The 17396-nt window shown below is 44.0% G+C and overlaps 1 protein-coding gene across 1 annotated transcript in view; it reads right to left on the reverse strand.

Moving 5' to 3' along the window:
* The window catches only part of LOC145344132 (sodium- and chloride-dependent GABA transporter 2-like), a 70958-nt gene that overhangs the window by 29113 nt on the left and 24449 nt on the right, over positions 1–17396 (reverse strand). Inside the window, exons 5-8 of the mRNA XM_080191004.1 lie at positions 16029–16161; positions 4893–5027; positions 2386–2489; positions 1823–1947 (exon numbers count right to left, since the gene is read on the reverse strand). Coding sequence (XP_080047130.1) covers positions 1823–1947; positions 2386–2489; positions 4893–5027; positions 16029–16161 — 497 coding nt within the window. The remainder of the gene's footprint in view (positions 1–1822; positions 1948–2385; positions 2490–4892; positions 5028–16028; positions 16162–17396) is intronic.

Genomic DNA, 17396 nt, shown 5'->3' on the forward strand with positions numbered 1-17396 from the left:
TCCAAACACCCCTCGAGTTGCCTGACCCGGGCCCTCAAGCGCTGCAACTCTAAACATTTAACACAGATGTGGACCTTCGGGAGGCGTGATGCCACCAAGAACTCCCACATGCGGCACCTAACACAGCTTATGTTCCTCCCCATAGCCCCTGCCATGTCCCAACCTCCTGTATGTGGCAAAAGGTAGAAATCTGCCACTCACCTTCTCTAAGCCTGCTCTCGCCTAAGCCCAGCGAGCCAAAGCCCTTCTCATTCAGCTCCCACTCACTCCGCTGCCCGCTCCCGACGCTGCCCGCTGTACGCCGCTACCTCCTTTTTTATACCCCCCGCTCCCCCTTCCCGACAATCCCCTCGCCTAACTTCCACTTTTGCTGTGAGCCTTTCACAGTTCTCAGCCTTTATTGTTTAAACTGGTCTTGAGTGAGTGCATCCAGTTTTGAGATGCTCCCTTGGTCTCCCTTGACTCATTAAACATTTCTGTAGGAATTGCCATCCACCCTCCTGTGTTCCTCCACTCCTGAGTTGAATGACAAATACAGGTGCCAACAGTTTGGCTGCATCTTGAAGATTCTCCTTGTGCACTGCTTAGCCAAATGAGTTCAGGAGCCAGGAATGGTCGCAGCGCAGGACATTTTATTAAGATGTGAAGATGCCGGTGTTGGACTGGGGCGGGCAAAATAAGAAGTCTCACCATACCGGCTTAAAGTCCAACAGGTTTATTTGGAATCATGGGTTTCGGAGCACTGCTCCTTCATCTGGTGAGTGGAGGTTTTATTAAGTACAGAATATTCTGTCTTTACCAGACTACAATGGGGTTCTGTAATTCTATAAACACTGAGACCAAACCAAAATTATTAATAAAGAGAACAAAGATTGAGAGATGCCCAGGCTGGAGACTTGACACAGTGGGATGTTTAGACATCTTTTGTTTCCTTTTTTTTATTTAACTCACTTATCCACTCACACAGAGCATGAAAAGGAAGTGGTACATTGTGCTACTGCATATCAGTTCGTGCTTACCCATGCCTTTTTATGCTAATCCATGTCACCCTCTTTCCCCAGGCCTATCAGATGGATCACGTACATACAAAAGTATGGTAAATAAGGTTGGCGAATTGCAATGCAACGAGCCACACAGAAATAAGATGCTGTGCCAATAAAAGAAACTTGATTCAAAAAAGGGCTGGACTGGAAATCAGAGGATTTTCCAGCCCTTCCCATTACAGGGATCTTCCATCCCGCTGAAGGTACCCCATGTGGTGGGTTCCATGCAGCCAGCAATCAATGCAAGTGGCCTGTGACTGAAAGAGCCCACCGGTAGCCAATGGTGAGTCATCTCCGCCACTAGAAATCTTTCTGTGGGGGGGAACCGGAAAATCCCAGCCTAAATATAGTCATGATGATGTAGAGCAACTAAAAGCATTTTCATTTAAGCAGCAAAAAAAAACCCGACACGATCATAATGTCTGGTTATTTATGGTTATTTTGAGGCCAGCTGAAGATCCTGGTGCTAATAACAAGTATCAAGATAACTAACAAGAGTTCAAAGAAATATAGGGCCCTTGACTCTGATTTGCATATATTAATACGATTCTTAGCTCTTTGCAAAGGAGTACTAGCTCCATCCAAAAAACGCAATGCGTTGAAACCAAACGGTAAGATGCTACATCAGCCACATACTGCATTTTGGTCCCACTACTTTTCCATTTTTAAGCACAAAGAGAAACCAAAGTTGCTCAGCCCACCATTCTTTAACATTTTCACCCCCCAAATTAAATGAAACTCATAAACATCACTTTATCATCGAAAGTAAAACTCCTTACCAGATGCAGCCACCTCAGAAATGGGCACTCCTTCTTCATAAGCCATAAATCCCAGGACAGAAAAGATGGCAAATCCAGATACAAAGCTGGTTCCGCTATTCAAAGCACTTAGTAACAAACAGTCCCTGAGGACAAGAACAAAATAAGAGAACTCTGCAGTTTTACAAAGAGCAACTTTGTATTAAAAATGGATTGAGAGTAATAATGATAATGTTTCTTTTCACAATGTTAACATGGGGGAAATGAGGTTTTCCTGGAAGCAGTAACAGTGGGATGGAATTAATCTCAGAACATGTTTTGAACTAAACTCTCAGAACAGTTCAAGAAACATTAATAGAGGATGATATTCAGGTAGAGTCACTTTAGGCGCAGATGACAATAGGCAGCGGCTGGTGGTGATTTAACCGGGGCATCACCACACATTGTGAGGGGCAATGTTGAGAAGGCATAAATAAAACCTCAGCCACTCCAAGAATTGAACCCATGTTGTTGGTATCATGTTGCATCACTAACCAACCGTCCAGCTAACTGAGCTAAACCAACTCTAACAAGTAGCAAAATACCTGTAACAATTATTATTGAAGTCATTGTAGCTTCCTAAACAAACGAGGGAACCCAGACAGACAGCAAAGGTAAAGAAGATCTGGGTACCAGCATCCATCCATACCTGGGGCAAAGAAGAAGTGACCATATATATAGTAATAATCAGCTTTATTTACATTAACAAATAAATGCATCTTTGCATCGATTCAATAATGCATGTAAATAATAAAGTTCTTGATGAAACTAACTTTTGCAGTGGGCAGATAATCTGGATCTGATGCAAGAATGAGTGAAATGTAAGCAAAGTTTCTCTCATTTTTGTTTCAAAGGGTCATTCCAGTATCCAGAAAGTATTGTCAGCAAGAAGAGGTAGTTTAAGTGATCTATGTTTTTATTGTTGAATATTAGAAATAAGGTATAGATTGAGTTTAATTTTGTGTTTTTGTGTCAGAAAGGGGTAAAACGCTAGTTACATTCATGTTATATATAGGTATTTGCATGAATGGGAGCTTTTGGTTTCATTGGGTGGGCACGTAGCACAGTGGTTAGCACTGCTGCCTCACAATTCCAGGGACCTGGGTTCAATTCCAGTCCAGGGTGACTATCTGTGTGAAGTTTGCACAATCTCCCAGTGTCTGCATGCGTTTCCTCTGAGTGCTTTGGCTTCCCCCTACAATCCAAAGATATGTGGATTAGGTGGATTGGCCATATTAAATTGCCTCATAGAATCCCTATAGTGCAGAAGGAATTCGGCCCATCAAGTCTGCACCGACCATAGTCCCTCCCAGGCCCAATTCCCGTATCCCCACAAATTTAGCCTGCTAATCCCCCTGATACTAGGGTTAATTTAATGGCCAATCAACCTAACCAGCACATCTTTGAACTGCGGGAGGAAACTAGAGCACCCGGAAGAAACCCATGCTGACACGGGGAGAACATGCAAACTCCGCACACGCAGTGACTCAGGGCCAGAATTGAACCCAGATCCCTGGCATTGTGAGGCAGCAGGATTTATGTCCAAAGAATTTCAGAGCTGATAGTTGGAATCTTCCATTTTGGTGTCCAAGTTCTGTGGCATGGAGGTGATTTCTGCTGGGGGATATGACTGCTGACAATGCATGACCTTGCGCTGCTCAGTTTGCCAATTTGCGCAGCAATTGGAGGCAGGAAGTCACCTGCTTCTTTCTTACATAATAGATTTGGACGCCACATTTAGACAGCATCTGAACATTCTGCATTATCTTCTCTACCTTTGCCCAACTACCGCTCCACCCTTCCCCATTAACTCTTCCTCCCTTCTGTGGTCATCCTCCATTGATGCTGCCAGGTGTGAAGCACGAGATGGTGTTTACTGACATGTCCCAAACAGGACAATGCTGTGGCAACTCACTGTCAAAGAGAAATGTCCACCTAACCAGTTGCACACAGTTATAAGTGTAAATGTTCTGATTTCTCATTGGAGGGGAATTTAATTCCAGCGAACTAGCCTTTTGATGAGCCTGCATAACATGCAAATACATGCTAAAAGACTTCCCAACATTGTTTGGCAGGAAACTCAACCTGCCTTTAACCCACCTTTACAGTCCAGGGAACAGAATTCCAACAGTTCATCCCATGATTGAGAAATGGATTTTTGATCTCCCACCAAAGTTGCCTCCCCCACTAAGCTTTCCACCACTGGTAGAACCGAAAGATTCCACACAACATCTCTCTCTGCTGCACACAGTCTTGTCTCTTTTTCTCTCTACTTTATGGATACAACTGTGTCCATTGAACTCTTGCTCCTTTTAATAAAGGTGGAGGTAGATGAATATTGGATATAGCATTGGGAAGCCCCATTTAGGGTTCAGCGGGTTATTGAGGTTCTAGTTCAACTACAGCCAATGATTGAAAGGACGGATAGAATCATTGGGGAACACAGAGAATTTGGCACCAACTACCAGCTGAGCTTATAGACAACCAGGAAATCAAGGCTTTTGTCTTTGTGTTGTCATCTGCAAGTTAATGGGAATAAGCAACAATCAATGATAAATTGTAGTTTTCTATATATTCCCATCTGGGTTTACCCCGGACATTGTTTAATCTGTGTAATTGTTATGTATGTCGGGGCATATCCCTTTAAGGGAATGGATCATCTGACCTGGAGTGTTGGGTGAGCTGGTTGGGACTCACCCTGAATGGGCAGTTAATGTTTGGAGTATGGAGCGAGTAGACCGAGTAAAGATCTGTGTTCCTTGACTGTGGAATAGTTCCTGGGGAGACATCTCATTTCTCGGAAATTATGGTATTGTACACAGAATGGTGTAAAAATATACTGCAGGTGCTACAACTCTTTTAACAAAAAATAAATACATCTAAAAGAAGGAAAGACTTATACCTATACAATGTTTTCATGACCAGCAGATGCCCCAAAGCGTTTTGCAGCCACTGAAGTTTTATCTAAGTGTAGTGCAAGTAACATGACAGAACAATTATGAGCAGCAAACAGTTATGTGATAATAGCTAGATTTTACACTGATCCCTTTACCTGAGGGTCGGCCAGCCTGGACATATCTGGGTACAAATAAAACTTTATTCCTTCAGCAGCCCCCGGTAATGTCAATCCTCTGATTAGAAGGATAGCAAGCATCACGTAGGGAAAGGTAGCAGTGAAATAGACAACCTGAGAAAGAAAGTAAACCACACAAAAGAAATTGGTGCTGGATCCAGCTATGGACAAACACAATGGATGGAATTTTACGAGATTTTCATTAAGTGTCCAGCTAGTTTGAAAATGTGAGAGCTCCAGATCCATTTTCTGTGCCAGTTTTCACACCCAATTTTATGCACTCTGAGCCCGATTTTACCATCTTGGTTCTAAGTGCTGAATCTGGGCGCAATTCAGATCTGACTTAGAAAACTGCTCTCAGGTACCCCTGTATGCACTTAGCCTGAAAAAACAATCATGTGTCTGATTCGTATTGTGAGCAGGGCTTTGTACACCCAAAATGCTGCAGCTCCAATCAAAACTTTGAACTGCACATGCACAGTGAAAAAAAATTGAAAAGCGCACCCCTGTCACATCGCTCTCAGGCCACAAAGAGCGGATAAAGCGGCTCGGGAGCAAAAAGCAGGAGCGAAGGTCCCCACAGACATTCCTCCACCCCCACACATAACTGTCTCCTTTATCCACCCATTCCACCCCCCCCCCCCCACCTGCCTCAACTACCCAGACCAATCATGGCCCCCTGCTCTCCTTTGTGCTCCACCAATCACCCCCTTCCCCCCACCAATCAGTAAGTGATCTTACAACACCAGGCTAAAGTCCAACAGATTTATTTGGTAGCAGGAGCTTTCGGAGAATTGCTTCTTCATCAGGTGAATGATGCTCCGAAAGCCCGTGCTACCAAATAAATATGTTGGACTTCAACCTGGTGTTGTGAGACCACTTATAGTCCAACGCCAGCAACTCCACATCATGGCTCCCACCGATCACCCGTCAATTGCCCACAACGACCTCCCCACCTACCCCCCCACCCCCCAGCCCCTACTCCCCCACCAGCCCACCAGAGAACAATCTGGCCCACCTCCTTCCTCCTCCTCCTCCTCCACCCACCTGCGCCCCAGAGAACCAATGGACTCCCTCCTCCTCCCTCCCCACCAGAGAGCCATCTGGCCTCTATCCACCCCCCCCTCCCCACACCCCCCTCCACCAGAGAATGATTGGGCCTGTCTCCTTCCTCCACGCACCCCCCCCCCTCCAATCAGAGAATGATCTGGCTTCCCTCCTCCCCTTCACCAGAAAATAATCTGGCTCATCTCCCGCCACCGCCCCCCACCACCGATCTGAGTTAGAGATCCCTTGCAAGCTCTGAACTTACCTCTTCAGAAGCTGGAGCAGCCAAAACAGACCTTTGCCGAGCATGTCTGTTTCGCACTGAATCTGGACAGGCGAACATGATGGTAAAGGGAGAACTGCTGGTAAGGTTGGATATGCAGCTTATTAAGTCAATTTAAATGCACACAAATACATTTAAATTGACGACACACCCATTTTGGACGTGGTTCAGATAGCGCCCAGGGTGGCATTGCCAGTCTGGCACTGTCCAAGAGGCACCCTGCCTTGCATTTGGTCTCCCCTGAGGGCTCAATGGCATCCAGTTCTACCAGCGAGGCCAACACGACTGTTCCCCGTGCATGGGGAGCAGATGTTTTCCTTGCCAGAGAGACCCCTTCCTGGCGAGGCCATTAGGGCAAGTGAGCCCGGACGATTGGGCACCCGGCTCATTAAACACATTGAAATTAACAAACGCATAAAGTTAAATAAAATAATCACCCATTTCTGGTGACAGGCTGATCGTGCCGGAAATCCAAGTGTTGTAAAATAGTGACAAGCGCAGAAACTGACACCATTCGCGCTTGCTGCTTTACACCCAATGTTACAAAGCTTTCCCGCTGCAAAATGGGCGTAAAGCATTGTAAAATTCCACCCAATGGACCAAAACATTTCCAGACACATGCTTTGGTGCTGACCTCTATGCAGACACTCACTGAGTATGAAGCATCATCAAAGGGTCACCTGATTGTAAAGATTTTGGTCGGTGCCAATGCCAGTGTAAATGTGTCTCTGATATCTGATTGGAATTTAGAATCTATAGTGCTAGATCCTGGCATGAGGATATTGCTGGAATCTCCTTTGAATAGTTTCAAGGTTATTGAGCCTTAAATTAATAACTGGATGGACAAAACCGGCCTGGCAATTTCTGAGTATATCCCTAACCCAAACCCTAGTGGGAATTCCAAACAGCTCCTCTGCTGGGCAGAAATAAGATGTGGAGATGCCGACGTTGGACTGGGGTGGGCACAGTAAGAAGTCTCACAACACCAGGTTAAAGTCCTACAGGTGTATTTGGAATCACAAGCTTCTGGAGCACTGCTCCTTCATCAGGTGAGTTGAAAAAAGTCACCTGATGAAAGATCAGTGCTCCGAAAGCTTGTGATTCCAAATAAACCTGCTGGATTTTAACCTGGTGTTGTGGGCAGAGAAAAGGCAAGAAAGAAAATTATTTTCTTCTCATTAACACTGGATGATTAATATGGGTGGACTGAAGTTGTTTTCTGTTGCATCACTACTGTAGAGGAGTTTCTTGCAGCCAACATAATTGGAGAAATCCTACTAGATTTGCACCTTATTTGTACTTGGAAGGTGTAAAGAAGTATTGGAGGTGCACTATTTGAGAAATGCCTATAAACCTATGCTGGGGCTTCTAATGAAGCGTTGCTGAATGTATTGAAAAATAAGCACAGGACCTGACAATTCAAGGGCACTAATGGAAATCCTGTCTTTCCTAAAAGAGCACTTGTTGAAAGGGCTCAGCTGAGAGTGTATACCACCTTTGAGTATGAGGAGCATTGTACTCAGCAAAATAAAGTCAAGGCTGATATAGAAGTGGATTTTGAAATGGTAAAGTCTTCTTAGGCTGTACCTGGAGATAGAGGATGACTTGCCTCCACTCAGGTTAGATGGGTTCTGCTATCTCCAATGTGCAATTTGCAGACTCTGCAGAAGGACATGTTTGGTGGATCAGGAAGATGAGTTGTTGAAAGGTTTGTGCTCTCTCTCTCTCTCTAAAGTCCTGAATTCACCTCTGTGTATTTATAACAAATCTTTGGCACTTCCTGTATGAACCTACTCCATTTTCGTTGGTCACAAGGCACAGACTAACATGAGTTTATTGAAATGTTTGAATACTTTGAAGACATTCCTAAAGAATTTCCATTGTCTTCCTGAATGTTTGCTGCTTAGACTGAGTTCCATGTACAACATTACTTTGGGAGGCTGGTGTCAGGCATACAAAAACAACATGTCCTGTCCAGCAGAGTTGGTTTGAGTGATTAGCTTTTATTTCCGATTCTTAATTGCAATTGAGAAGGTGTTGGTGAGCCACCTTCCTGGACCCCTGCAGTCTAGGCAGTTAATATTCCATGCGATGGGCAAAATGGCTTCTCCCTGAATGCTTTACTCACAACAGAATGACATCAGAGGTTACATATGGCAAGCCACAGAACACAACAAGCAGGAAGTGCACAAAGGCATTTCTCCAAACAGCCTCCTTTTCATAACAAGAAAAAGATACATTGCACACATTATAATTTGCAGCTGAAAGTTACTCATTTACACAGTCAGTAAAGAAAGCCATCACCCAAGAATAAAAGTCTGTTTCTCGCCTGCCTCATTTTTCATCTGTCTCTACGTAAGTATTGCACACACAAACTTTCTAGTTTTCAGGTCTTGCAATGGTATGCAGGAAGATTGGTGGTGAATATTGTTGCCATGGTGAGTGTTGCTGCTGCTCCATTGCATTTCATACTATCCTTACAGGAGGGGGCCATTCAGCCCATCTCATTCACATCGACTCTCTGATAGAGCATCCAACCCAGACCCTTTTCCATAATCCTACATCTTTACCCTGCTAATCATAAGAACATAAGAAATAGGAGCAGGAGTAGGCCATCTAGCCCTTCGAGCCTGCCCCGCCATTCAATAAGATCATGGCTGATCTGTCGTGGCTCAGTTCCACATTCCCGCCCTCTCCCCATAACTCATAATCCCCTCACTTATCAAAAACCCATCAATCTGCGTCTTAAAAATATTTAGCGAGGCAGCCTCCACCACTTCAATGGGCAGAGAATTCCAGAGATTCACCACCCTTTGAGTGAAGAATTTCCTCCTCAACTCCGTTCTAAACGGCCCCCCCTTTATCTTGAGGCTGTGCCCCCTAGTCCTACTGTCCTTTCTGAGTGGGAAGAGCCTCTCCACCTCTATCCTATCCATCCCATTCATCATCTTATACGTCTCAATGAGATCTCCCCTCATTCTTCTGAACTCTAACGAGTACAAGCCTAGTTTATTCAGCCTCTCCTCATAGCTCAACCCCCTCAACTCCGGAATCAGCCTAGTAAACCTCCTCTGCACTCCCTCCAAGGCCAAAATATCCTTGCGTAAATACGGCGACCAAAACTGCACACAGTACTCCAGCTGCGGCCTCACCAATGCCCTATACAGCTGCAGCATGACCTCCCTACTTTTATATTCAATCCCCCTCGCTATGAAGGCCAGCATCCCATTAGCCTTCCTGACCACCTGCTGCACCTGCAGGCTGGGTTTTTGCGACTCATGCACAAGGACCCCGAGGTCCCTCTGCACCGTCACCTGCTGCAGTTTTTCGCCCCGTAAGTAATAGTCCTTCCTACCATTATTCCTACCAAAGTGGACCACCTCGCACTTGCCAACATTAAATTCTATTTGCCATTTCCTGGCCCATTCACCCAGCCTATCTAGATCCTTCTGCAGACTCTCCACACCCTCCGCGCAATTTGCCGTTCCACCAATCTTGGTGTCATCAGCAAATTTCGACACCCTACACTCGGTTCCCTCCTCCAGATCATCTATATAAATGGTAAATAGCTGAGGCCCCAGAACCGACCCCTGGGGCACTCCACTAGTCACCAACCGCCAATCCGAATAGCACCCATTGACCCCCACTCTCTGCCTCCTATTTGACAACCAATCCTCTATCCCCCTAACCTATATAATTTAGAACACTAAGGGATAATTTAGCTCGGCCAATCCACCTAAACTACACATCTTTGGACTGTGGGAGGAAACCGGAGAGCTTAGAGGAAACCTAGGCTGACATGGGCAGAATGTGCAAATTCCACACAGATAGTCATCCAAGGCTGGAATCAAACCCGGGTCCCTGTTGCTGTGAGGAAGCAGTATTAACCACTGTTGGGGGCTTCCAGGACTGATGGTTGTTCTGTTCCTTATTAGTTGGCAAAATCAACACTTCATCCTCAGCTGTTTGCTGTGAAGGAGCAGGCTATCTGGTTGCAATGATACATCTAGTCTTTCATTTTCTCTGTGTATAATTAAGGTGATGACTGCTTTACATGGGCTCCAAATTGCCAAATGAACAGTATTTTATTGAATGCAATGAATGTTTGTTACCTGACTAGCTCTTCAACTCTGGCAATGATTTGACTGCTTTATTGAAGTGAGTTTTGGCTCTCTGTCATTTCACTTTGATTTTGACACTTATTACATGTGGCTTCAATAATTTTTAGCTATCGGAAGATTACACTTGGTACAACTCTGACCAGCGAACAGGTAAGGGCAAGTGAGCCCGGACAATAGTACCTGGAACTCACTAATTATATTTAAGTTATGTAATGAATATTGGAATCACTTCACACCTTTAACCTGAGTTTTTGCCCCTCGCCCGATCTTACCGGCTCACCACATCAATTGACCGGCGGGACCAACTTGTTAAATCGCCACAGATGTTTTCCCATGAAGTTTGAAAGATATTTTAAGCAAATGCTGACACTGAGAAAATGCCAGACAAAACCCAGCCGTTCACGTCAGTGGGATTCTCTGGTCCTGCTGCAATGGACAGAGACTTAGCTAAGCACCAAATTCTCCATCCTCGCTTGCAGCAGTGTTGGGGCATGAACAGTCAGAGATTTCCTGCCCCTGTCTCCAAACAAGTAAAAGAAATCTCACACTGTACCTAACAATGTTTACCATATAGCTTCCCAAATGAGAGGAGGCCACTGAGAAATGCAGTGGACCATTACCCCGGGCACCAATTCAATGATGGAACCCATTTTCAGTCTGAACCTCGGTTAGTTACAATAATATCTTCATTCAGAAGGTGCCAGACCGCTACAACCACACATGATTTAATTAGTCCTGCACCCACAGCTCTGATTGACTTATACACAAAGCTCCACTAGCTCAAACTGACAGAAGAAGGAGGCTTTCTGGCAGTCTGTGTACAGCATAGTAATGGCATGGTTCTCTGCACATGCACAGACCAGTGCACATGTGCGGACTGGTTTTGGCAGCCATAAAAGAGTGGGGCAATGTAAATATTACAGTTAAGGAGACATGAGGAATCTGGAATGATTGCCTACAGATCTCTGACTGTAGCAGGATGGGTCAATAAATTGTTAAGAAGGCACATGGAATCCTTTTCCTTTTATATTCGAGGTATAGAATATAAGAGCAGGGAAGTTGTGCTGAAACTGTATAAAACATTAGTTAGGCCACAACCTGAGTACTGTGTGCAGTCCTGGTCACCTCATTATAGAAAGGATGTAATTGCATTAGGGAGGGTACAGAGGAGATTTATGAGAATGTTGCCAGTACTGGAAAATTGAAGCTGTGAGGGAAGATTGGATAGTCTGGGGTTGTTCTCCTAGATAAGAAGTCTGACAACACCAGGTTTCTCCTTGTTCTCCTTGGAGCAGAGGAGGCTTGGTGTAGATTTGATTGAGATGTATAAAATTATCAGGTGCTAGGATAAAGTGCATGGGAAGGACGTATTTACATCAACAGAGGAGTCAATGGCTAAAGGGCGTGGATTAAAGTGATTGGTGGAATAATTAGAGAGGAGATTAAGAAATTATTTTCATCCAGAGGTTTTGAGGGTCTTGAACTCACTGCTTGAAAATGGTAGGGACAGAAAACCTCAACTTATTTAAAAGGTACCTCGACATGCCCCTAACCTGCTGTAACCTGCAGTGTTATACAGATCAAATGCTGGAAAGTGGGATTAGGCTGGGTGACTTGATTCTTGCCCAGTGCAGACATGATGGGCTAAATGGCCTCTTTCTGTGCTGTAAACTTTCTGTGATTACTACTGTCAATCCCATAAATCCTCTGCAGAATCTGGAAACTGCAGAAGCCAATTACTATTCATTTCCTCCGCAGGAGCATTTAACACACAGTGGCAGCGGTTTGCAGGCCAATGAAAGAGCAACACATGTAACCATCCAGTATTTAACATTAGGAAGAGGAAGCAATGATAATCAGTGATTTCAGCTCTGGTTTGGTAGTTAGAATGGAGGTGTGGAGATGTGGATTCAACTTTCCATTGCAACATTGCCAAGGTTTTGTTTAGAACCTTCCGTCTATGCACGATAGTTGTTCTTGAAACACAGCAGATTCCAACACAAGAGGTGCAGCTTGATGTCTACTTGTCCAATGGACAGAAAGTAAAAGTCAATATTTTCAGCTCAGACCAGACCGAAGACGTACTTGAGGCAGTTGCAGCAAAACTGGACCTTTCTGATGAGCTGGTTGGATATTTCAGCCTCTTTCTTATCCGAGAAGGAAGTGACGATAGTTGTTCTTGAAAAACATGATAAAGACAATGACAGAGGATGTATAGTATATAGCTCTGCCAACTGTGGTTTATACCAAATTACAAATAATTACTTTTCTTCTCTGTCACTGTGATTGAGCATTTGAAGGAATGTTTTTTTCTTTATGAGTGTTTGACAAGTCTAGTCAGTAATAGAGCAATTAGAAGAAAGAGTCTCACTTAGATTCTCAGACGTATCTTCCTATTGTTAGGTAGAAAAAGGTTCTTGTGTGTTCTCAAGCCTTTCCTGTAAGTAGATATTACCTAGGAGGTGTCAAAAACAACATATATTCAAGATAGAGAGAAAACGTTATAGAAGTAGTAGAGAATGCCAAACCATGCAGATACGGGCAGAGCTGAAAGTGTCACAAACCTGCACAAGATCAAGGAAGGTGAGAGGACGTTGGATCAGTGGTTAACCCTGTTGCCTCACAACACCAGGGATCCGGGTTCAATCCCTAGTTTGGGTCACTTTCTTCACGGAGTCTGCACGTTCTTCCTGTGTCTGCATGGGTTTCCTCTGTGTGCTCCAGTTTCCTCCCACAGTTCAAAAGATGTGCTGGTTAGGTGGATTGGGCATGCTAATTTCTCTCTCACTGTACCCGAACAGACATTGGAGATGGTGACTAGGGGATTTTCACAGTAACTTTGTTGCAGTGTTATTGTAGGCCTACTTGTGACAAATAAATAAACTTTAACGAAGGAAGCTCACTGAAGGAGCATCAAGTGAAAACAACAAATGCTGCTGAAAAGGCTCATTGACTCAATACCTATCGGCAACAGAGAGAAGGGAGACGGTTGGCTTAACTATACTGTTCATAAAGACGGTTTGTACCTTCTCTGGAAACATTTCTAACAACTAACATTTGACATAACCCAATAATCTGGCTATCTGTTTCAGCAATATAGTCACATAACCTTACCAATTTGTAGTTGCCACATGATAATTCAGTAATCAGTGTTCAGTTAATGTTGAATTATAGTGACATGGCTGAATTGCAGTTACAATCTCTATTACTAATTTCACTAAGAAACTGTTTATTACTTGTGTGTTATTCAGACTGTTGGATGACCTTTGCTGTATCCATTTATATTAAACTACTTGCATACTCAATGTTTAACTTCAAGTTTTGATTTGCACTTGTTCCTTTATGCTTATGACAAGAAAGGGACATGCTGTAGTTTGTGTGTATCTTCATTGAGAACCAGTAAGGTAAATCCAAATTCAGTCCAAATTATTGGAATACCTTTGGGAGAACCATGGCGGCATGGTGATACAGTGGTCAGCATTGCTTACTCACAGTACCAGGGACCAGGGTTTGATTCCTGGCTTGGGTCACTGTCTGTGTGGAGACTGCACCTCGTACTGTGTCTGTGTAGGTTTCCTCTGGGTGCTCTGTTTTCCTCCCACTGTCTGAATGACGTGCTGGTTTTGTACATTGGCCATGCTAAATTATCCCTCAGTGTACTCGAAAAATTGCTGGAGTGTGGCAACTAAGGGATTTTCACAGTAACTTCGTTGCAATGTTAATGTAAGCCGACTTGTGAAACTGATAAATAAACTTAACATAGTCAGTCTGAAATCTAGCATCAAATCATTCTGTGATGGAATATTAAAAAAGGCTGTTAAGGAGTGCCCTGATGTATTTGTTTCTGCATAGAAACCTCAGTGTTCTTACAGTAAATTCAAGATAGAGACAGCAGGTGAAATTCCACCAGAAGGCACCATCTTTTACACCCACCCTCTTTTATTGTGTCAGATTCGAGACCTGGAAAAGCTACAACTCCCAAAAGGTAATCAGGCCTTAGAAGATAGTCACATGACCATTTGGGAAATGAAGATCCCGCTTGACTGGGTTCCTTTCCCATTTATCTATAGCAGTCAACACAAGAGAATGTAGAGACTTGCATTGCTGGCTGGCTTCCCTCAGCTCCAGGATATCATAGGCTAAACACATGTTGCCATCAAGGCACCAGGAAACTAACAAGCAGAAAAGGTAGTAACTCCATTAACATCCATTACAGACCATGTATGTTACTGCAAATGGTAACTGTCACAAATCTGCTGCCAACATGAATCAATCACCTAAATCCCCATTCACTGCAGTGAGGTCAGCAAATCACAACTGTGGGCGAGGTCTGAGAATCCACTCGCTTTCACCCCAAAATTTAACCCACATGCAGTGAAAAAAAAATTCTTGGACATTGACCTTTAATAAGGACCTTCATAATGTAGCTTTAAATCAGATCTTTAATGAAGATACTCTGGAGAGATGAAATTGCTGCTTTTTTTCAGTGATATGTCCTTGAAGCAACATAGAGTGAGATTTTATACATGTATATTAACTTGACTATAGTGTGAATAATTTTGTTCAGGGTTTTATTCAAAACAGAGTTTTGGACATTCATCAAAATAAAGAACCCAGAAATGTGCTGTACCTGTTTTTCAGACATTAATGGCCTCCTAAGTCTCCAATATGACAGGTAGAAAGTGAACATTCTTTTTGTGTTGGAACTACACCACCCACCACAGACTAAGCAAAAAAAAGGCATATAGCACCCAGACCTGAAACAGACAAGTCCTCCATTTATTCAAATAACAGGCACAACATCTATTTGAGGACCCCGTTGAAATATTGTGTTTCCCTGAACACAGCTGTTTTCAAGGTTAAGCTCGTGCTTCAAAGGATCTCTGCTAGCTGCAACCACAAAAGTATGGATTTAAAATAAACCTTCCCAAATGGAGAACTCAACCTGGCACCATGGTGGCACAGTAGTTAGCACTGTTGCCTCACATTGCCAGGGACCTGGTTTGATTCCTGGCTTGAGGCACTATCTGTGTGGAGTTTGTACATTCTCCCTGCATCTGTGTGAGTTTCCTCTGTGTGCTGCGGTTTCCTCCCACAGTCCAAAAGACGTGCTGGTTAGATGTATTTCTCCCTCACTGTACCTGAACAGGTGTGTGGCGACTAGGGGATTTTCACAGTAACCTTATTGCACTGTTGGTGTAAGCCTACTTGTGACACAAATAAATAAACTTTAACTCCTGTCAGCTGCTGCCACATTTTCCTCACAGGAGCACCTTGGAGTGTCACTGCCACCCCCCGATACAACTGCCATCACACTCAAAAGATCAACAGCAATAGCCCCCTTCCCTATGCCAGCCTTTTGTCCCAAATTCTTTGGAATAATTGGATTTATTCATCACCTACATCCTTAGATGAAAATGAAAGACAGAGGAAATCCTATCAGCAACAGCAACTAGAACTTCTGTGCACAGCTTCAGTAACTGATGAAATGAAAAAACACAATACAAAATATTTAATAATTTGCAACACAATGTGATTCCCTTTCTCTCTTCACATATACAATCTAGTTTAAAGAAACTACCCTGTATAATTCACAGAAAAATACTTCATTCCTGTTGCCTCTCTATCATTTTTTAAAGGGATTTAATTAAATTAGCCCCTTACCTTTCCAGTTGTCTTAACTCCCTTCCAGATACAGAAGAAGCAGATAATCCACATCAGAAGATGACACAGTGCTACCTGCCAGTGGACAGTACCTACATGCTCAATTCCATCCGACAACCTCAGGACACGTTTCCTTTGAATGAAAAACAACGTGGAAGAATTACAGTTGTTTCTTAGTTAATAAGGCTGTATGTTTATCAGTCTAGCTTCGGAATGATTACTGAGGCATTGATACCATCAGACAATAACTGGTTTATTTTGTATAACTGAACTGTGTACAGCCACCCATGACCAGGTGTTATTCTGTCGAAGCCATGAACATGCTCCTCTCCACTCCAAATTATATATTCCCTTAACTCACCATTATGGGAGATGCTATTTACACAGTTCCACGCATTAACCCTTACAATCCTTAGTACAACATTAACGCCTCCCCCCCACCTCCCCCCCATTTAAGCATTTTCTTAAATGATTGAAATGCCTTCTCCTAAAATGTATTCCAAGACCATGCTTGGGCGTTATTTGTAATAACTGCTGTAAGGGTCCAGTAAGTTGTGCAAGGTTAAGGAGGAATTTTGCCGTCTGATTATCTGTACCAATTTGCCAATTCAGGATTAGTATAGGGATTAGGAATTCGCTAATGGCTGTCATTTTTTTTTGCGGGTCTGCCATTATGTCACTGCTGCTCACAATATGCCCAGGGAAACAAGTAGACATTTTCATGAAATTAACACTCATGGCTGAGAATCCTGTAATGGTTGCTAAATCTCGCGAGGGGCCAAAAACAGGATTTGACATCATGCTGGCATGAATCTTGACTAGTTTTCAAAAACAAATGCCAGTTGTAATGACCATGCCGGAGGTAAGCATGGCCTCCAGGTAGTGAGGGACATGATCTGACACTGCCCTCTGGCATAGGCATCAGTGCCAACCTAGCAGTGCCAGAGTGACAGTGTCAGGGTGGCAATGCCAGGTTGTCTGTGCCAGGGTGGCCCTCTGGGCAATCACATTAAAGGGTTCCACTTTTGTATAGTGGGGGTCACAGTCTGATGCTTCTGGGAAGGGTGGGTGCACCGATGCTTGTGAAGCGGGGAATGCCCCCGCCACCCCCCCCCCCCCGCCATCTCCCAATGTCTGTGGTGGGGGGAGTGCTCTAATTGCTGTGAGTGGGGGGACCTCCCCAGTGCCCGTGCTGTGGGGTACCCTGTTACATTTATGGAGGGTAGAGGGGCCATCCCAATGCTTGAAGGAGTAGGGGGCCCCTGTGTTCATGGGGTGTGGGATGTGGTGGGGTGGTTTATTTTCAGCACAGATCGGGGCGCACACTTTAAAGGGCCTTGTGGAACCAGCCTTGCTAGCCCCATCCAC

This window comes from Carcharhinus amblyrhynchos, chromosome 6, assembly GCF_965287045.1.
Source record: "Carcharhinus amblyrhynchos chromosome 6, sCarAmb.v2.hapA, whole genome shotgun sequence".
Lineage (NCBI taxonomy): Eukaryota > Metazoa > Chordata > Chondrichthyes > Carcharhiniformes > Carcharhinidae > Carcharhinus > Carcharhinus amblyrhynchos.